This window comes from Aphelocoma coerulescens, chromosome 4A, assembly GCF_041296385.1.
Source record: "Aphelocoma coerulescens isolate FSJ_1873_10779 chromosome 4A, UR_Acoe_1.0, whole genome shotgun sequence".
Classification (NCBI taxonomy): Eukaryota; Metazoa; Chordata; class Aves; order Passeriformes; family Corvidae; genus Aphelocoma; species Aphelocoma coerulescens.
This window is the reverse complement of record NC_091018.1, coordinates 7,607,595-7,630,327: the sequence shown is the minus strand read 5'-3', so window position 1 is coordinate 7,630,327 and position 22,733 is coordinate 7,607,595. Positions and strand designations below refer to the sequence as shown.

Sequence of the window (22,733 nt, the reverse complement as noted above, 5' to 3'; positions counted from 1 at the left end):
TGTATTTGGCACATCTCTGTGCAAGGGGAGATGGAAAGTCCCTCAGCCAACACTGGGTCACTCCTCCTGTGCTGACACGCATGTCCTCATCAAATGCATCATTAAACACAGCAGCTACTGGACATCCACTATTTCCTGGGAAATTGTTACTGGCATTAAGGCTTTTACCCTACACTGCATCTAAGCCCTCACTCTGGTTCTCCCCCACAAGGTGCCTCCAGGAATACACCTGGCACTGGTCTCTTCTCACCCATCACAAACTTAATTTACTGTTAGCTTTCACTGTGGTCCCTCAACCCCAAAGCATTTGCTGGTCTCCTCTCCTGCATTACCTCATGATGCTCTGCCACAAATTCGTCTTTTCCCAGTTGCATGTAATTCTTCAAATTTTCCTAGCCTAAGTGATGAGGACACAACAGCCCCTCTGGCCCCAAGGAGCTCCTCCCTGCTCCTAAGACATGTCTGGTCCCTTCCATTAAAGAGAAATAGGCATTTCACACTCAGTCTATTAATCTTTCTCACAACATTCATCCTCCTACTAAGCACAGAAGGTACTTTGCACAAACAGAAAACTTCTGTGGACTCTGGCTATCTATTAAAGCCCTATAAAGAAACTCCACATACTGAACAATTTAGTAATAGCTCTGCCTTAGAGCCCAAGTCATGTTAAATAAGACTACATTTAAAAAAACCACAAATGATGAAAAATATACAACTAAGCTAATTGTGTATGTAAAGTTATTATTATCAATAAATACAACAACAAAACACAAGAATTATAATAATAATCCAACACCATAACCCCCAACATGAACTGCAGATGCCTTCCTAGCCTGTAAATCCACTTTTTAAAGACAGCTTAATATTCTAAAGATGTGCTGGTTGCTAGTTAAAGGACTATCACTCAGTTAACCCCCTCTCATTCATTCAGCTCCACCAAGGTGTGGGTGTTTAGGGATTGAGCCCTGGGTGGAGCTGGAGGCCCCAGGAAAGGCCCTCGCTCTGCAAGCACACACCACCAGCATCAATGACAGAGCTCTTTCAGGGCATGGCCAGAATTTTGCACTCAGGGACTACAAACAGGTCTGAACTAAATGCATAAAAGGAAAAAAAGGACCAAAAAAAGGACAAAAAAAGGAAAAGAAAGGAAAATGATAGGAAAAAAAAAGGAAAAAAAGGAAAAAGAAAGGGGGGGAAAAAAGGAAAAAGAAAGGGGGGGAAAAAAGGAAAAAAAAGGGAAAAGAAAGGAAAAAAAAGGAAAAAAAAAGGAGACGGTAATAACAAATGAAACAAAGAGTCTTAGACTGTATTGTTGTAGGCTCCAATAAAGTGATGCTTCAAATCTCTGAGTAATGACTGCTAGCATGAATATACCATTGTGCCAGAGGAGAGAAAAATGCTTTTGATGTGCTACCAAATGGAGACTTTTGTAAACAAGTGGAGCACAACTTAAATGTGTTCATCACTGTCAAAGCTTTTGGGGTTTTTCACGTGCATAAAGAACATCCTGGTGCAGTGTGCAGGAAGCAGCTCATTTAAAATAAAAATATTATGAATACACAGATAATAAACCACACAAAGTGCACAGGGTTTTTTTGTTTCATTTTTTGGGTTTTTTGTTGTTGTTTTTTTTTGTTGTTGTTTTTGCTTGGGTTTTTTGTTTGTTTTAGGTTTTTTTAGAAAAAAGAAAAATCATTCCATTTTGTAACTATTTAATTCTCTGAGTGGCCAGGAAAGGCCACAGATCAATAAAGTGTTTGTGAAAGATTGAAAGGAAACATAAACCCCAATTCTTCTGGCTGTTTGGCATCTTTGTAAACTTTGAGCTGGGCAGGACATCCACAAGACCATGGGAATGTAGAGCGAATTGGGTCCTTTGTTAGCAGGGGTGCCATGGCGTTCCATGTATCACAGCCCAGGAATGCAGCCTTTGCTTTGACTGCCGATAGAGAAAATGCATTCAGCCTCCAGCACAGCTACCAAAGCTGGCGAGAAAAGATAACGAAAGTAATAATTGGAGTTGGGATTGATACTGGCAAGGAACACTAAATGAAATAAACTTTCATTAGAAAGGGGTGGGGAGGAGCAGGGGCTGAGGGTGGAGGGACACTGCCTCATCCGCAGTTTTGATTTTGGAGGCATCCTGCAAACTTTTACCTCACACCAGGAGCTGGCTGGTGTCCCCCACAGCAGTCGTGGCAAGTAGTGGTCCCCTCTGGCAGCCCTGTCTGACATTACTGAGGCTAGCTGGGGGGTTCAGAGTCCCGCCAGCACTCCTGCCTGCAGGAGGGGAGGCTCCAGTTCCAGGAATGAACCTTCTGAGCAACTCCCAGAAAACGATTTTCCATTATGGAGAGGAGAGAGGATTTGATTATAAATAACAATTATTTGCCCCAGCTCTCGTGCAAAGTAATTGATATTTATAAGGCATGGCTTATAAATGGCTCAGCTTTGCTTCACAAAAAAACCCAACTCTGGCAGAGTGAAACATGTATCCTGGCCATGTATTACAAACATACAGCATGACAAAGACTGTCTCTTTTCCCTGTGATGAGGAGATAGAAGTGGATTTAGGTGAAAAAAACCCCAACCAATCCACACCATCTACCACCATCCCTTAAAGACCCTTTTCCTCTTGCGTGCATTTGTCCTTGCTACTGGCATTGAGACAATCCTCTGCAACAAAGCACCTCACTCTCATGAAGGAAAGCAATTCTTTCTCATTGTGCCACCAATAATCAGAAACCCACATCTTCAGCCTCACTGTCTGACTTGAAGAACAAAAGGCAGTTTTCAGTCTTAACCCCAAGATCTGATTTAAAAGGAGAAAGGGAGGGGGAAGACCTTGACCATTCATTAACAACAATTTTTTTTTTTTTAGGGGGGGGAAAAAATTCTTTGCACACAAAGTAGTACTCCAGATATGTATATGGAGCCTGAATTCAACATCTTTGAGCAGAGTAAACCTTTGTGGAGAAAAAAAAATCATGAAAAGGCACTGGAGATTAACGCTGTTCATTCAGGAATGCTCCAACCTCTCCAATAGCCAGTTTGAAACAAAGTATACCCCTGTCTAATTGGCGTACAATTGTGTCAGGAATAGAGGGAGAAATAATTAAAGTTAAAGGGAAGAAAAGAGTACAATTCAGTCATTATTTCATACTCCTCAGCTTTAAATGGTACTTTGGAGAAATAAGGAATTGCAAAGTCGCCTTGTCTCAGAAAACCTACAAACTTTACATCCCAGCTTTACATAATTGACTTACTTATAGACCCACTAGCACACACAAATGCGTATTTCACATGCACCCACATTTATATAGACTTGCAGCACTTGCGACGAGTTCTCTGATTTAACTATTCTTAAAATGACTTGATAGGTTCAAAATCTGCTTTCGACTCCTAATAAATCATTGCCATAACTTGGCATTTAAACCCACAATGCAAAATCATATTGAGCCCACGGAGGTGGGTTTTGGGGATTTTGGGGGGTGGTTTGGGGGGAATTTTTTTGGATGTTATTTCTTTAATTATTTAAACACACACACAAGGTATTTGTGGCATATGCTCTGCCCTAAACACCAGATATATTTAATTTAATTTGTCTTGAGTGGCAAATTGAGAGAAACCAAAGCCTGGAACATAACCAGCACCTGTTCACTTATTAAATTGTCTGAGAAAGCACAGCTTAAGTTTGCTGTATCTGTACTCCACTGCAACCATCAACCCAGAGTGCAAGAAACCAAGCAAATACCACCAATAAATGTAACAAAGCTTAATACCATACTTAAGTAATGAGTGGGCAAGAAGCCCTTTCAGGAGGAAGCACTCCAAGAGGAAAGCTTTGCCTCCAACCTGGAATCACATGTATTTATTTAGACCTGTTTAATAATCTCAATTATTGTATGCAGTCCCTGAGCAGTCTTGTGTGACAGGGCTCGCCAGCTTCCCCCGAGGTTCATTCTTAGCTGCATACCACCTACAGCAATTAGCTGCTTGTGCTTTTGTCTGTTTTCTGGCACTATGCCCTTCCCTTTTATGGGATTCCTCTTTTCTACTTGGACTAGATGTTTGCAAGTGTCCTGGCTTTGAGCTATTTCAGCAACAATTGCAGTTGAAATACTTAAGATTCTCATGAGAAAGATGGCTGGGAGGACTGGGGAGGTGGGGTGTCAGCCTCCCAGAGAATGACTTGGAAACCCAATTTAGTGTCATATTTAGCTCCCTATATGGAATAAACACACAAAAAAATGCCTTCTGAAAATAACACCCTACACACATCCAGTTGGTACGGGCAGCAAAATGAAAATCCAGTGCACAGAACAGAGGAAAACAAGTTCTAAGATATAAATGTAGCCTGAAATGTCAACTAGCAGCAATTTCCCTTTTTCTAAAAATCTTGCAACTGAGTGAAAGGGAAATCTTTTCTTTCTAACAATCTTTTTTTTCCATGAGTGGGATGGGAAGAATACTACAGCCTTTTCAGTAGCAGCAGATACTTATGTGCACTTCCTCACACGTAACTGGAGTGAAGTGACTGCTCCCAAAGGATGCTTGATCACAGATAAATCAAACCAAATAAATAAACCAAAAGGAACACAAATGAAAACATTTAATATTATCTATTGCCTGTGCCCCAAAATCTGATGCACTGCCAATTCTGATGAGCCTTGACCCAAGGTAGAATTTAACATTTCAGTCTAAATTTCATGTATTGAATGATACCATGTATAAGCACAGAACAGAAATAACAGACAGGAGGAAGAGGATGGCAAAAGTACTCACACAGTGTCACACAAGACCTGCTGACATTGTAAAAGGATGGTGGCTGAGTGCCAAATGAGCTGTTTAAAAACAGATTCAGGCATGTCCTATTCAATTTTTTAATGTAAAATCCAGGCCTACAGCTTTTCCCAAAGCTCTTCATGGCTGGCAAGGAGACTCCCAGGCTGCTGAAGAAGAAAACTGGCTTCAGGAAGGACAGCTGTATGGCGACAACAAGGTATAAGGACCATGGAAGAAACAGCCTGCACACATGCTTGATCCAGCAAGAAGAAACATTCCAAGTCCACAAGCCCATGGCACCTCCATCCTCCCAAACCTTGCTGCAACAAAGGTCGCTGGCACAACAGTCTCATTTATTTAGAGGTTAATGTGAATGGCAAAAGGTGTGCTGTATACAGGTGTGGAAGGAAAAGATAACCATCACAGATACCTGAAAAAGCTGCTATAGCTCAGCATAGCCACTCACAAAGCTATTCAGGTGATGGACATAGTACCAGTGCAGACTTATATGCAGTTTTAACCCATATTGCCTTACCCATAAAGATATTCCACTCGGCATCCAAGTCCCCTTGGTTGGCCAAGCAGCCTCTCATGACATTAAAGCAGTAGTTGTAGCAGGGCTTCACTGATACCAGACCTCGGCAGTGTGGGCAGTACATCATTTTTAGCAGCGCTCGTGTACCCTGTGGTGTGGGGTTCACCTTTATGAGAGAAAAAGAGAAAAGGACAAGAAAATCAGCCCTCAGTCACTAAAGCAAAAAAACCCACACATTTACCCCAAAATGTAGGGGACAGAGCTGTGCAGAAGAGATGCAGTGGGGTCAGGCATCACCGTCTGGTCCCTGCTTACGTGGTCCAGAGATCTGAGGAACAGATGAAGGGGTCTGGCTCACCTCCTTGGGTGTATCTGCCACTCCAGGGGACACAGACAGCCCCCATCTCTGCAAAACATTATTTGCACCATGCAGTACACCCTGTATCTTGTGGACTTCCTCCCAGGGAAAGGACAGGCACCTCAAGGGGACAGGCAGCACTCAAGTTCAGGGAAGGCAGTAAAATGCAGCAAAGTCAAAAGATGTCACACAAGGCTCTGAGCCCTGCTGCAAACACATGCTGAAGATGATGATACTGGGATTTATCAGGAAAAAGTGGGATGTCAATGCAGTATGTCTGACACGATCCCTGTACCAAACCCACTGGGAGCATACTCTCCTCCTCAGTGGGACTTCGGCTCTTCCCGGACAATTGCCCAGCAGGGCTCCCAGCACAGAGATCAGCTTCTTTATCTCACATTCAAGTCCCTCAACACAGCATTTACATGACAGTTCCCTGGGTCCATTTATACTCAGTACTCATCACGCTCAGCAATGCCATTCCCCACAGCCAAAGGAGGTGGCAGCTACAACCCTGCAGCTGAGGACAAGCCGGGAAGACCCTCGAAGCTGCTGGGCATCTGAGCGGAGCTGTCTACAGCAGGCACGTCACCCCCTGACAGGGGTGCTTCCAACCCTCAACAGGGCTGTTTTCCAAAGCGGCTCATGGTCATTCATGTTTGATTCACCCTCTGGCCCAACTTCAAAATATTCGTTGAAACCATTTCCATCCAGTCAGTCCAAGGAGCATTAGCTCCATCCCAACCACATGGTGGGTCCATCTGAAGTGTTGAACAGAGAAGCTCCCTCAAGAGCAAGTTTAAGTGTTAACTAGCCACACATGAAAATAGAAAATTGAGATGCAATCAGAGATACACTGACAAAACAGAAGTGGTCTCTGATGTTTCAAACAATGCACCTGAGACTCCTTGTAAGGCACTTAGGGAATTGCTCTAAAGAGGCTGTGATCCAAGACTGTGCTGGAGGAGACACACAACATCCCTGAGAAAGAGTGAAGTCCCTCAACACAAACAGCTGGAGATGTGGATGGCCTTCATATGTCATCTGCTGGAGGTCTGGGAACTGACTTCATGGCAGAGAGGACAACAGGACTAAGTGGAGATGAATGTAGCTAAGGAAGATCCAGTACTACACATATGCTGAGTACCTTACTATTGCCCATCTCAGTGCAAGGACTATGGAGAAACTAAGCCTAATTTTCTCGTGCAAAAACTTGTTGGCAGCCCATGAAACTAGGAGGCAACAGATTTTAACAAAAACAAACCAGAAAAGAAAAAGCATTACATAATCAGGCTGGCTTTGTTAATAACATCAGCAAATTTTTAAACCCTCGTTTCTTACGGAAGGAGATGACAGATAAAGATCTGCTGGGTTTCTGACAACTCCAGAAAAACCACGATTTCTCTTCAGTAAGCAAGTGAACTGGTTAGAGAGACAGAAGGACAATTTTCTGCAGCTGATGTAGCTCAGAGCTGGATTTTTGCTGGCCAGAAATGTTCATCAGATGGCACTTTACCCTTCTTTTTTGTCCACAAAGAGCCTGTTTGGCTGAGGAAAAGGAGAATCCATGTAGAAAGCTGTTTGTGGTGGTTGTGGAATCTGATTCAGATGCTTCAGAGCATACACACATTTTATATTTTATATATATATATTTGGAAGGCACAGTGGGAGCAAGAGCCCCAGCAGAAAGCTCCCTATTGGGGCAACATGGCTTTAAAAGAGAGCTGGTTCAAATACTAAGAGCTCAAGCAACAGAAACCAGCTAAACCAGATGATTTATAGTTGGAAAATTGGAAACAGACAAATGTGAAGGTATCATCTGCTATCCAGATGGTGCAGTCCTTGCACAACAAAAAAGTGGTGGGGGGAACTAAATAACATCTTGCACCCAGAGACAAGAGTTCTGAAGGATGCTCAAATTTAGTAGTTTAGTTGTTTCTCTGATAAAAATCCCTTCCTGTGTCACTTAGCAGTAGGTGAACTTCCATGCTAAGTCCAGAGGCTTACCAGTTGATCCTGGCCATCTTAGCACTGTTAGCCCTCAAAGGAGTGCTCTGCATCCTCCTTGGGAAGAAAAATAAGGAAAATGTCGATAGCATGAGCCAGGTGTTAGAGCAGTTTGAAGTGGAATGAGAAGCAGGAGGATTCCCCAACCCTATTGTGGAGAGCTGCAGCTTTATGAAAGGGATTGCATGGCAGCATGCTGCAAAAAGCCACCCGCAGAGCCGTGACCTAGGAGGCCCCTTCCCATCTTAGGTTCCCATCTCGCCCCACGAGCACCGAGCGGCTGTGGCCCTGCACAATCCCCCGCTTTGATATTCCATAGGGGTTATCTTTATGAATCCCAGCAGATGCAGGGGAAGCTGAAGCTGCTTTCCTGCATTCCACAGCACGCAGTATGTGATGGTCAATTGGATTAGGTCGTTTGAGCAAAGACACGGAACAATTTTAAAGGCAAATGAGATTTTGCTTCCTTCCCCACATAGGTTCGAGTCCTGCACCGAGCTGAGCAGAGGGTGATCACAAACGGGTGATGGAAAAGACAAACCAAGCCCTGCTAGTGGATGTAAACCACAGGGAAGCTGTTAGTGTGCAATACAGTTGCACGTGAAGAGGAAGACAATGGGCAAATTCATCAGTCCAGAATTGGCATTTTATGGTGTCAAAAAGTGACAGGAAGGCACAATCAGAGATCACCTCTAAGAGAGAGTTTTGGGGAAGACTATGAGCAATTACACCTCTTTACAACAGTGATAAATGCTTTGCTGCTGAGTATCACTGCAAGTAGAACCTTAACCCCTGGCACAGGGCCTGTACCCGGTCCAAACCAGGTCTGTCAGTGGGATGTGCCATGTGTTCCATTGGCAATGCTTCACAAGCTTTTAATGTTGGCCCTGCCATACCAGGTGCAAGCTCTTAAAACGCCATTGTATGTAACAGTAAACCCACATATGCTTTGTTCTGGCGTTGTGTTTATCTTGGAAAGCAACTCAAGTTCATTCAGACTGTACCCTAGAATGACCCTCAAAACCAAGTAATCTCCTTTCTAATAAAGCAGAGTACCAGAGAAAGCTTTATTTGCTGGAGGGGATTTACTCTGGTAGATTTGAACCCAGGTAGTAGTAGCTGCAGCGCACATACCCTGTAAAAGCTTCTGATAGAAGTAAATGCACTCCAGTCCCTTCCTTTCATCTTGTGAAATTTATTTCCTTTCCATGGCATTCCATGCCACTGCAGCAATCCATCACCCTGCGGTTTCATCATGTAAATTACAATTTGTCCATATCTATACGCTTTGTCAAACGTGAAGATTAAAAGTTGCTAACAGATGTGTTTTGGCACCAATCTTCACATTCATATCGAACTTGCTCCTTAAAAATACAGATTTGCACACAATTCACAAAAATTAAGTGAAAACCAAACAACTCAGGGCTTAATGCAAACATTTCGTATCACATTTTGTTGGGGTAACATCTATTGACTTCTATTGACTGGTGAAGGTAAAATCATGTTCTTGTAAAAATGACATGCTCTTGGCATAATAAAATCTGTTTTTTGTTTGTACCTTGTCATACCCACCCCACTTCAGAGTTTCACATGAGGGGAATTGTTACACTCATCCTTTTCCAACTTGCTGGCAATTGCAGCTGGATGCGTTCTTCTGATAGAAACATCACCACTAAAGTACACACCTATCAAGTGCAATGCCTTGTTCACAGCCTACCACAAAACCACCAAAACTCAAGATAAACTGATCTGTGCAAGCAGATGAAGTTCAGAGAAGCAACCAGATTCTTTTTCAACTCCTTCCCAAGACAAGGAATAGCTGAGGAAGGATGAGACCTCCAACCATGGACAGTCCTGCAGGGAACTCCCACCAGCTGTCAGACAGCCAGAGCTACATTACATTCTCTCACTCTACCCTCAAGTTAACATTAAGAACGTTAATAACAACATTAAAAATCCTGTCAGCTTTAATAACTATTTATAATGACACTGATAACTCAGGCTTTCTTATTTTCCAAGCTTGCACAACAACAGCATTGCCATGCCAGCAGCACAGCTGCTACAAAACATAAAAATCCAACAACTTGAAAATAAAAGTAGTGAAATTACTTTTGTTTTATACTCTGTTTTCTTTGCAAAAAAAAATTAATGACAGGAATACTGGCTAAAAAACTGAAGGAGTAACTTCTCAGTGACATGGAAAGATGATTTCAAAAACACACTCTGAAGCTGACTGTGAGATGCTCTAGGCCAGCAGTCAGCTTAGACAAGTGAGTTGTCATTGATTTTTGGGACCAACACAACCCTACCTGCATCATTTTTTCCTTCTCTCAGTGTTGTGCAAGAGCATCATCTTGGCACACGCTGGTCCAGACATTCAGCTTCACTGTGAGGCAGAACATCACTTCAGAGGCTTTTAGTTTGCTTTTCCACCCCAAATGTTCCAATGAAAGTGTTTTGGAATTAACTACGTATTTAACCAATTTTGCTGGCCTGGTGCTAGAACATTATAATTTAGACAGCATCTGGTTCAACCATAGATTTGGGCCTCTGAGATCTTGCATAAAGGAACACATTTAAGAGTGATATTTGGGAACTGCATGACTCTGTGTCTCATCAACACTTGCTACCCATGGCGATGTCTGCTGCAGCGTTATCTTGTGCAAGGAAAAGTTCAAGAGCACATTTATGCTCAGTTCCATACTTACAGCTTGCTCCACCTGCTCCAGATGGGACACTGCCAAGAGAAAAAGCAGAGATCCCGAGAATCACACCAACAGGCATTCGAGCTGCTCAATCTTAACATTCCCATGCTTATCTTCCCGAACAGCAACCCCAGCCCACAAGGGGCACAGGGGACCTCAGGGTGCCAGCCAAGCAGATGCCTCTCCCTCTGAACATTTACACAGCTATGCCAGGGTCAGCATCTCCTGCTCACAGTGCCCTCAGGACCAAAGTACCTTTCACACCAAGCTTTTTCTCTTCCTGTCTCAGACACCATGGATCATGATGAGAATTTCGTTTGCTTTAATAAGCAAAACAGCAGGGACATTTATCTGGGCATCTACAACCAAAACCATCCTTAATTATCCCCTCACATTGTTTTCAAAATTAGCAGCAGAATCACAGTGCAGGGCAGAGAAAGAAAAAAACCAAAACCATGCCAATGGACTGAAGTGCTCCTGCGTGATGCCATCGGCTCCAAATCCACAGTCACATCCATGCACTCCAGCCCTAAATCTGAGCTGACTGCTGCTCCAGCCTGCTTTGAAGGCCTAGCACAGGCCCTCAGATGGCTGGCGCTGAGGCAGATGCAGTCACATTCTTGGCAGGTCTTCTCAGGGTCATCTTTGATGTGGAAAAGTGCTTGGTATTGTTTTCTGCATTGATGTTTGCCCTTGGTATGTGGAAGGAAATGTCCTTATGCACGGCAGCCCCTCGGTCTGGCCCCATGGCTTGCAACCTGCTGCCTGGACAGCACTGCCTCTTTGGAGGTCCCTCTGCTACACACTAAAAGGGCTCCTTGACTCCCCCAGCTGTTTCTTAGTTGCCCACATAGCAGAAGTGTTGCCCACCCTGTCCCTTCCCAATGCATGCAAGCAACATATTCCATTTCTGTCACTTCCCTGGCAAGGTTTGCTCTTGTCCAAGCAAAATATTGCAGCCTTTGGGTATAGGAACATGAAATTCCTCCTGAAAAAGGATTACAGTCACATTCCCCTTAAGTCAAACCAAGGGCAAAAACTGCACAGAGGGAGGCTGGACCCTGGCTCTCTCACTAAACTTTTAGATCCTCAAATGGTAATTACAAGGGACACAACTTTTACCAAAACCAAATCTTGGTGACCTACTATTTGTGATGACACAGGCCTTAATTCTTATTCATTCATTTTTTTAAATTTTTTTCATCACTGCTTCTCCTAAGCCAATGGCTGGTCCACATTCAGTACCCATGCCAAAAATGACAGGAGCCACAGTTCAGGTTGCTCATGCAGACAAACAGGTCAACCAACAGCTCAAGTTGTGCTCCACAGGTGCCTCATCCAAGATAAGGCAGCTCAGAGCAAAATGGGGGTAAAAAGCCACTGGGCTCCTGCTCCAGCTTTGGAGCACCTGGGGGAAGGCAATCACCTGCCCCCTCTGCAATTCTCTTCATAAACAGTTTGAAGAAAATTCCTTCTTTGGCTGCTACCATTACACTTCACTAGGGCAGAAATGCCAATACAAAGAAATCTGACCTCCTTTACCCACTGGGAACATCTCCAGCAGCCTCCTCTTGATTGCTAATGTCTCCAGAGGACGGCAGATGAGGAAGCAGGTGTAATCCTCATATGAAACTGCATTATTTCATACAGCTCATAACTGTGCTTCCGAACTAAACACCATTTCTTGAATACAGCTTTCAAGCTGCTGCCTTTCTCAGGGTTCCCAAGGATAGGCTAAAAGACCCTTTCCAGCAGCCCAGATGCTTTGGTGGCAGTTACATCTCATGTGGCTTTCAGCACACTAATGCTTGTTGAGGAGGTGATTTGAGAGCCACCTGAGCTCCCAGCAGTTCTGCCTCAAATTATACAACACAAGGGCATGAGGGTAAAGTGATAAAAGAATCCCAAAACAACAGTTTATCAGTATAAATTTCCTGGGGGGAGGGGGCAGAAAACTCTCACCACCACTGCCAAGTGCAGAAGGTCACAACCACACATCCTGGTCTGCACAGACATGGGAACACAGGGATTCAATGCTGGGTGGCTGCATGCTTCAGCCTTCATGTGCCTCTGCTGCTGACCTCCAGCCAGACCTCCCCTCCCAGCTCCTCCTGACCCTACAAAATGCTGTCAGGGAGCCTAGACCTTGATTTCACTTCTTCCCCCACAAACAAAGACCTCCACCCCATACCTGCAGCTGACCTGCATCCTACAGTGCACTTTGCCCTCAAAGGTGTCATGACCCTCGACCAGGCTGTGGGCTTAATGGCATGCTACCAATTATGGGAACATCTCAGCAGCTTGAGAACTGCCCAGTTGCAGGTTCTCATCCTTTTTTAGTCACTCATGGCTCTGGCTTGTATTTGCTCCTTTTTTCCAGCCCTGGCCAGGGCAGAAAATGTCACTGCCAGCAGCAATTTAAGCCGGCTGACTTCAGCACTTGTCCAGGGCTAAGTAGCAGGAGAGCGATTTAGGGGATGGGCAGATTTCCGTCTCCTGAAAGCAGGGGCAGGAAGGTCAGGGAGAAAGCACCCAGTGCCAGCACAGGACAGAGAGAAGCACTGGCGGCCCCCAGCCCCTCACAGCCCACCACAGACGCAGGGCATGTCTCTAACAGGCAGAAACAGCAACCTGTACAGATCTGCTGTTCAGAACAGATCTAGAAAATATTGGGTCCAAAGAAGGGAATTTGAGGGGTGAAGACTTGAGCATTGAAACTGTGGGGTTTAGACAGTTTGAAAAAAGTCTCTACTTTCTCTCAAAACCATACAGCTTTCTCTCTGTTGTGTATTCTGCCAGAGTGGTACAGCTTTTGATCCACTCAAGGCTGAATTTAAAGTTATTTTCTAGCATTCTGGCTCAGAAATCAAGCATACTTGCAGCTTTTCAATGATCTCTCTTCTTTTACCCCTTTATTCCCAAACTCACGCAAGAACAATACCCTTCAAAATGTAACTCCCTACTGAAGAAGTAAAAATATCTAGGATCATTAAAAAGCCATCAAGGCCATTGTACTGTAGAGTGCTCTTCGCTCTCCTGATAGTATCCCGGGAAAGTACACAGCTGGGTCTTGCAGTAGTTTGTATTTCTCCTCCTGAAGATTTTCAATTAAACGTTTTTAACTTACTAGTCACAAAACACACTAAAAGTAAAACTAATTTGCATTCCTTCGGGCATTTTTTCATAAAGAAGAATGAAGACTTATCCCCCAAGTTAATCCCTGGCATAAGCAGTCATTCCACTACAACTCCTGAGTAAAAATAATAAGGAAGAAAAGTCAATGGAGTCATTATATAGAGCTCAGCAAAGCCAGGCTAATCTATATGTAATGTGGGAAGCCCCAAAACACAACCGCAGAGGAGCAGGCATAAAAACATCAGCTTTTAAACTCACGTCTAGGATTTCCCATTGTGTCTTGCAGAAACATGATGTTAGATTCCCACTGAATGAGATTAAAATACTACAGAAAAGTTTATTATTCCTTCTACTGCTGCAACTAAAGCTTAGGTATTCAACAGCAGGGACTTTTGTTACTGCTTGAAAAAGTCAATCTGTTGTAGGATTTCCAGCGCAACTTGCGGAATTAAAGTGGAAAGTAGAGCAACTGTGATTGTCCACGGCACGTGAGCTATTTTTGCAGCTGCATGGGACTCTGGGTAGCTTTCCACACTCGAGCAATTAATTCTAGGGTTGAAGGCAACTCTACACTCAAGGATCTTCAAAAGGGAAAGAAAAATCATGACGCCACCTCAGGTTCACGACTGATTCGTAACAGATGCGGGGACCATAGCCCTTGTGGTTCCGTGTTAAGTCTGGAGACGTTTTGATGAATTCTGAGCAGATGGAGCATAAACACAATCCCTCACTCAGGCACATTTACTGCCTATCGAGTAATTGCACATTCTTGAAACTGTACTGGGGCTTAATGGCCAGACCTCCCACCCAAAAATTTCATCCACACTCTACAGCAGTGAAAACCCCATCCCCTGACCACAAGAGCTGCCACACAGCCACAAACAAGTGCCACCAAATCTGAAACCCCAAGCCAGAGTCAGAAGGCTTGGCCAGTGGCCTGGCACAGAGATACCACACTTCATCTGGTACCACTCCTCCCTCCCACCAGGACAGCATCCCTGAGGCTGAAAGGTTTTGTGGTCTCATTGAGTGACCCCACATGTCACACATAGAGCTCCACACACCCATCCTCAACCAGCGGCACATTATTCTAACTTGAGAGTCATCTCCATTAAGTGGGGAGTCAAGGTGTCCAAGCACTTAAACGTGCCCCTGCTAACTTAAAACTCACTCCTGGAGTCTGGGTATTTTAGTCAAGCAACTCCTTCCTTGTTAATATTCTCTGCCCTGCCACACATGTTCAGGCCTATTGCCAGCTGTTTGCCTCATTTCTCTTCAAGAAAAATTAACATGGAAGCAGACTTCTTTTTTCCCCTATCCTCAGAGACAGTATTTTAATATTATCCCCATAAGTCAAAGAAAGTTGAATGATTATCTCATTTAACAATGCTGTTTGTGCTGCCTACAGAACTGCATTCTCCTTCTAATAGTACCTGAACAGCTATTCTTATTTTTTTTTCCTGGCACGTGGGGTGATTCAAACTCCTGCCTACTCTTTCAGCCTCACATTTTATTACTACACAACCATGTAGAGAGAAAGTAAACGTCTCTCTCCCCAATTAAATGATTACATTAAATCTTCTACAGCCCACAGGAAATAAGCTGAGTTTGTTAAAAGGAAATCATTAATATTTGTTATCTTACATAATCACTTCAACAGGATTATTGACTGTTCCCTATACCATACAACTCAAACTAAAATTAAAGACAAATCTCATGTCAAAAAAGAAGTCACCCCACTTAAACAACTCTGAGGTGATTTATATGAAGAGGGAGGTAAACATTTAAGTAACCAACACATCACAGTTGTTTTATCCCCCCAAAAAGTGACTTTACTATAAAAGTCTGAGATCTAACTTGTGCTGTGTGTGTGTGTCACCAAGTACAATTGGCTTCTGCCCAGTGCAGATGGCTCTAGCTTACTGTTATCACAGAAGTGCTGTTTGCTCATGTGAACTGCCTCTCCCCCGTGCCCTGGAGCAAGGAGCAAATCATCAGCTACTCTATAACAGATGCCTGTAGCATCCATGACTCACTGTAATTTAAAGGCAACATTAAGAAGAAGATATGGCCATTACACAGCCAACATGGTTATTTCCACTGCAGAAGGCATTTAATTTCCTGCTGTTGTTGTTCTCTAAACAGGAGGAAAGCATCCACCTGGGGAATTGGGCTGCAGCACTGGACAGTGGTGTCCTCAGAATGTGACTCTACCACACAACAGCACAGCCTACATAGATGGAGCTAGGTCCCACCCGCACTCAACTACCACCAACGCCTTTAGGTACAGGACAACAGGAAAATATGCTGCCCATCATGGGTCCAAGGGACACAAGGACAAACAGTGAGGGGACAGAGCTCACCGCAGACACTTTGCTGATGACGTCCCTGGCGACAGCCAGGCCCTGCGCAAAGGTGCGGGCAGCCACGAAGGCTCGCGTCACTTGCAGTTTGAGCTTCCGTGGCACATCCCCGAAGGGCTTCAGCTGCTCCGTGTACTTGCTGACGCACTCCAGGTACTCGTCTGTGAAGTGGTACTGGGGGTTGACCAGCCGGAACATGCGCTCCAGCAAGCGCGCCCAAAACTCATTGAGCATCTCCTCCAGGTTGACGTTGCCGCCCACGTAGTAGCGCTTCAGCTCCACAAAGAGGTCCTTGAACAGCTCCGAGTTCTGCATGTAAAGTCGGCCATACGTCCGCACAAACATGTCATTCAGAGACTTCTCAGCATTCTCCAGCAGTTCTTTGAAGAACTCTAGGAAAGAGGGAGAGAAGATATGGTAAACACGGGCACCGGGTTGTCTGTTCGCACACACCTACTACAACCACTGCTTAACTGGAGGACTCAGCACAACGAGACCATCATCAAAGTGAAATGGAAAATTAAAGGACTTCCCCAAAAATTTTCAAACAATGCCTGTATCTCAAAATTTTTGATTACTCTTCATAAACTCATCCCTCAAACTCCCTTTAGGCCAGAAGACTTGTATGAGTGAAATCTCTCCGATACAAATATGAATATCATAACTAAGAGTCAGCAAAAAGACAAGAAAAAGTGCAAAAGTTTCTGATGTTTCCATTTAGGCCTCTTAAAAGATGTAATTTCAAAGAACAGCATACTGGAAAGAAAAAAGGTGCTTTTGTTAAACAGATGTTTTGCGCAAATGAGTCCTTCTTTCCAGTTCTTGACAATTCATTTTCCAAGATTATCATAAACCACCCTCAAAAATGAACAAATTTTAATATATTTTAAAAACAAATTAAAAAATCTACCTGCAGGTTCTTTCTCCCATTTTTCAAGTTTGTCATCTCTCAAGGCAGGACCTGACCACTTACTCAACTGGTCCTGATTGCAGAAGAGGCTTCAGATGTTTGTGGCAGTGCAAAAACCCCCACAATTACACCAGAATTTTCTCAAAATCTAAGAGCTAAACACTTGGCACAATAACAAGAGATTTTTCAAATGATGAAGGACAGATAGGGCTTGAGATTTTTATCACTTTCTAAAAGCAGATCCCCACTTTGATTCACTCTCCAGGAACACTGGACAGCCCAGAAAGTGGCTGCTGCAATGTCTTGGCAGTGCCACATGTGTCACCAACACTGATAACAAGTAGACCTGATGATGATATCACTGCAGAAGCAGTTTAAAGAAAATGTCCTGCCAAGACCACATTACCACAGCCTTGGCACATGGGTCTAAGCACAAACTACCCTGCCCCAAAGATTTGCCTTGGGGATTCGGCATAGATGAGATAAAATAAAAAATAGGGGAGGGGTCCACTAGGCCAAAAGCATTTGGGCCATTTTGGAAGAAAACTCCCTGCTCTATGGCCCTGGGGAGCAGCTAAGGAGAGCAAAGGTAGATGCCAGTGGGACAAAGCCTCCCATACCGCCTGTTTGCTCCAGCCCCACAGGGAGCACTGGCATCCTGGGGAGTGGGCAGCCGGGTAGGGAAGCAGATTATTTAAGGCATGCCACCAGCAATTGAGGATTCTGACCTCTGCTTTTCTGTGACTCATATTCAATAAATATTTTTTAATAAAACATGCCTCTGTGGTTTTCTAAATCCTCAAAGGAGCAATGCTTAGAGCCAGAAGCTGTTAGAAGGGGGAAGGTGGGGGGGACATTTTGGCCCAGTGTGAATTTAAACCTTGTTAAAAGACATTAAAAGTATGCTGAAGTTCAGATTTTCGTCTTCAAAGTGCTCCAGTACAAACAAAGCCTAACACAGAAAACATTTTCTGGAAAAACTGAAACATTCCATGAGTTCCTGATGAACAAAGTCATGAGGTTCAGTGCCTGACATGGCTGTATATAATGCAGCCTCTTAGGAGCGCAAGCGAAACGATCCAGGGAAGATGAGATTGATTTCAAACACCCAACACGTCCTCTGTCCAATATCACCAGGAACCTCCACTTTCGTTCCCATGACTGGCATTTCCTCTCCAGGAAGATTTTTTCTGTTGAGTTTATACTATAGAGATTAGCTTGGTGTATATTAATTTCTAATTCACTTAATCATTTTGAACGCTCACTTCCTTTCTTTGCTCAGACCTTTTAGTATCACCAAATAAGTTGTTTATTTAAATACTTTTGTACCAGGCACAAAACCTGCCAGATGTTTCAGCAAACTCTTCAAAAAGAATTAGATTTTTGAAATTGTATTGATGGCAAATCTATCAGATAGCTCCAACCATCAGTCTAAAGAACCCAAAGCAATGTTTTAAGACAAGAAAGTTATCTTAAATAATACATCCATATTACTATAACCAATTTATTCTCCTGCCCAAACTCATTTTATTGGTTACACTCCAAAGTGGAAGTTGAATAAACTGTATCCACGCTTTAGAGCTCTTATCTATTAGCAATTTTTCAAGGGGGCTAGAACCAGGTATGTTCATTAATTATCCTGAGAAAAACCCTGAAATCTGATTGGCAGAAAATACCTGTGTACCTGCAGCCTTCCAGCCAGCAGCTTTTCCTTGCCCAAAAGGAAGGTAAATAAAAGAAATGAAATCTTCCCACCAAACCCAGGCACTTCCAAAAGCCCAACGCAGCACTGCTGAAGGAGGCAGCATGCACGCACAAAACTGCTCCCTCTGGCTCAAGCTTCAACCATCATTTTCATGGACAGAAAACACCCGTTCTCAAGTGCCAGTTCCCAAAGAAGAAGGGGAGGAGGGCAGAGGAGGCTGTGTGTCTGCAGCATGGAGTCAGCATCCACCCCTGCCAGCACATGCCTGTATTCCCGAACATGCCAGACAAGATGCCCCAGTGACCAGCACCTGTGGCTTGGCCCCTGGCTATCACTGCTGGCACCTCGAGGCTCCTGGGGCAGAGATGGGGTTGGGATGGTGGGGAGGGGTGATGTCAAGCATGGCATTGGGGATGAAGGGCCATTCGACACCAGCAAGCAGGGATGGATCCAGCAGTGGGATGTGCATGGCACCTTCCTCCATGCAATGCACAGCACTCTTAACCTGGTCAGCAGCAGTAATTAAATAATATATATAGATATATTTTAGTGTAGCTACTGGCATAGTGTAAGTCTGCATCCTCAGTTTCCATCTCCACATCAAAAAATCAGCTTGGGCGCCAGGAGGAACATTAATCTTTTCTCTATGCAAACTACGGGCACAGATGTCTGCAACGAGAAGAAAAAAGCCTGAAACACCTTTTTATGAGTTAAATGCTAATCTGACTAGTAACTCCCTATATCTAATTAGATACTAATTCTACCCTTCACAGAAATAAGCTGATTTGCAAACACCAACATAACCCAGCATTAACCTTGCCACCACAAGAAGAAAAATGGCAGGTTCCTCTCTTACGTCTTGACTGTTTGCTGGGTAAAATAAATGACCACCTTTCATTTGTATTAGAAGTTGACTTGTTCTCAAACAAAGCAAACACACAAAGGCCACATTTGCTTATTTTACAGCACTGTAAAAGCACATTTTACAGCTGTGTTGCAAGCAATCTGTACTCATTAAATTATCACTCTGACAGGCTTCCTGTGAAAAGCTGTCAAACGCAAACATTTTTCACAGATGACAAATCATACTTTGCCGGTGCTCTCTCAGACACTGCTATCTGAAGGGATGGCAGGCTCTGTCTTCCCTCCAGTTATCTTGTTTAAACTCCCTCGACAAGGGTTGGCCCCTCTGTCGACAAACAGGCACAAGCACACACATGGTTGGGAAGGGCTTCACAGACTGACCTGTGAGAGCAGCACATGGCTCGAAGGTCTCCCTCGTTGTCCTAAGAGCAAAGATGGCTGGATTACACAGAGAGGATGAACCACAGACAACACTTCGGGTAACATGGCATAGCCAGCTCTGGTCCAACCTGACCCAGGAGCAAGGCCATGCCGTACTGCTTCAACACACCTCAGCCAAGTCCTGCTGATGCAAAGTCACCTTCTCACTCAAGGCGATGCCCAGGAGGACGAGCTCCGGACTGAGGGAACCAGAGCCTTCTCACTCAGGGCGATACCCAGAGGGACCAGAGCCCCTAAACCTTTAATGCCAAGAAACAATTTTAAAATTTGTCTGTATTGCAAAATTAATCCTGTGCATGCTATGGGCTTTGATACTCAAAGGAAGATGACATTTCCAGTGCAATTAACTTGTAGAGGCAGAAAAGGCAGTAATCAGCAGTCAGACAATCTACAGCTCTGGGCTTTTTTTATTCTTTTAACATTTTTAAATTTCAGGGTAGAATTTCAATGCCCACCACTCAGTCAAAGCCTAGAGATGTCATGAAATGGTATGAAAGACTGGATGTGACATATGTGCCATCTCTGCAATAAAAATCCTGGGAAAAAAGTCTCTGCTTTTGAACAAATCCTTCTTCAAAAGAGCACATTGGGAAACATAACCATAGCTACTTGGCAATTTCCTTTTTTTCAGGTAATAAGATGTATTACCTCTTTGCAGCTTGAGGGCAGACCAGCCCTGCCAGTAACCCACTGCAAGAGAGCAGTGCACGGTGCTTCCACGTGACATCAGATTCCACTGCCAGAATAATTCAGAATAATATTTCTTCCAAATTACAGATACATGAGCTAATTGAAGAAACACAGTCACTCCACCCACTGCGAGACAGAGTAAATCCCACCTCCAGACAATGCATCTACTTCTTTCAACTTTCAAATCCAATATATTTTTGATCTTGGATTCATAGGCAGCATCTGAAAATACTCACTTTTTTTTTAAGTAAGAAGGGATGCAGTGATTTCCTATTCCTTGTGCTAACATTTTCAGATATTTCAAGAGTGGGATTTTCATACAAAGGGGCTTTTGCTGACGAGAGCCCAGTGCTGTAGGGCACAGTCCTACCTAAATCAAAGGCAGGTCCTGGAAAAGAGATGAACACATCAAAGGGTCACACTCCCCTTCACCCACAGACAGGTTTGATGTTTCTGTACGTGCACTGGCAACAAAGAAAAAAGCCACAAAACTGCTTGGTCAGCTGCCTCCTGCTACCACCTGCCCTGTGTCAGGACCGGAGCACTGGTGTCCTCAGCCTCCTCAGCCCTGCCCCAGGCAGAGTCCTCAGGGCTGAATCCATAGCTGACCACCACAGGAGTGTAAAGTTGTATTTTCAATTTATCTCCAGGAGCAAAACACATTTATTTCAGGGAATACTTTCACACAGAAAGGCACAGTGCTTCACAGCACCACACTTACTCCTCTTGTAGCCACTGCAAAGAGTCAAATAATCAGTGACCAAGGGCTGAGCACCTAAAACCCCCACGTTTTATAGAACAAAGAAAACCTTAACTGCGGTGCAAAAAAAGGTCAAGTCTTATCCAAGAGCTCAGCAAGGCTGTTGAGCCAATGTGCTTGCTACAGGCACCCATCTGTTGGCCATGTTCAGGTGTGCTGGTGCCCTTCCAAAAAGGACACCAGGGCTGCCACACACCTTTCTGCTCCCAAAAGCTACCAGACATGCTGCATTTCCCACGCACCAGATTTCCTTAGTTTAGAACTGAGTTTTCAATTGGCCTTATTCTGTTTGAGGTTTGCAAATGAACTACACAAACAGATTCCAGGTAGACGTGCAATTACTCAAACACCTTAAAAAACAAATAAAACCAGGTTCAAGCATGCATATTGAATATGCTGAATTCTTATAGGCACAATTAATTAGTTTCAGATAATTTGCCACCCAGCTTTTTGAGCACACTCTTAATATGTTGTCCAGATTATGATTAATCAAGGACCGTCTGTCTTACCAAAACCTTTCATTTGCTTGTCTGTATAGACAATTATGCTTTTTAGTGTGTACAGGAGAACACTGCCACAAAGAGATTAATTGTATTTTCTCCTTAAAAGGTCTACTCATAAAACGTCCACAACAGCAAGATGGATTCCCAGACGAATGCTCCTGTCCAAGCCACGGCCTTGAAGGCTGTGCCATGGAAGGGCTGGTGGCAGCTCCGTCCCAGCATTTTCCAGAGGTGCATCTGCAGATGCAAACTCCAACCTGCAGCTGCTCCTACCATGTGAAGCAAAACTCAATCCAGACAGGTAAAAGAAATTTGGGAGAAAAGAGACAAATGTTTCACAGCTCTCTTCACCTGGAGGCTGAAGCCATACAAAGCCATGCCACCTAGACCAAAGGGAGAAGAGCAATTATTTTTTTCTGAATGTGCTTCATTATTTTTAATATGCCTTCACTTTATTGAATATGCAGCATTTGTAATTTCCACCAGGGAAAAACAAACCCTAATTTAACAATCTTCTTCTGGAAGTGTCGAGAAACCGATGAACACATAGTGTTAACACATTTATTGAATATGAACTCAGGAAGGGCAGGCCAGATCCACAAGCTGTTTATCTGTCCTGTTTTCAAACACGTGTTAGCACTTATTGACATGGGAAGAGCTCTTTCACAGGGCTTGAAGAAGTACAGGCTTAAATCTTGCCAGTGTCACAGCAACAGCCCCAGTATGTGTACGCTGCAGAGCTGGGAGGAACAACACCTCCCCAAACTTTGCTTGATTAGTGAAAGTCAAGACAACAAAAACAACTGGGCCACAGACTCATAGGTTTAAAAAGCCAAAACCACCAAAAAACAAGATTTCTAGAAGTTCTGGTTTCTGGAGCACTGTGAGACTAGTAGGAGTCCAGAAGAGCAGGGCAGAAGATAACACACAGCACTGCATACCACCATCACACTGAGACTGAGCTTTTTAGAG

General features: G+C 43.9%; 1 protein-coding gene across 1 annotated transcript in view; it reads right to left on the bottom strand.

Moving 5' to 3' along the window:
• The window catches only part of GPC4 (glypican 4), a 67,763-nt gene that overhangs the window by 7,286 nt on the left and 37,744 nt on the right, over positions 1-22,733 (bottom strand). Inside the window, exons 3-4 of the mRNA XM_069015187.1 lie at positions 15,889-16,280; positions 5,321-5,486 (exon numbers count right to left, since the gene is read on the bottom strand). Coding sequence (XP_068871288.1) covers positions 5,321-5,486; positions 15,889-16,280 — 558 coding nt within the window. The remainder of the gene's footprint in view (positions 1-5,320; positions 5,487-15,888; positions 16,281-22,733) is intronic.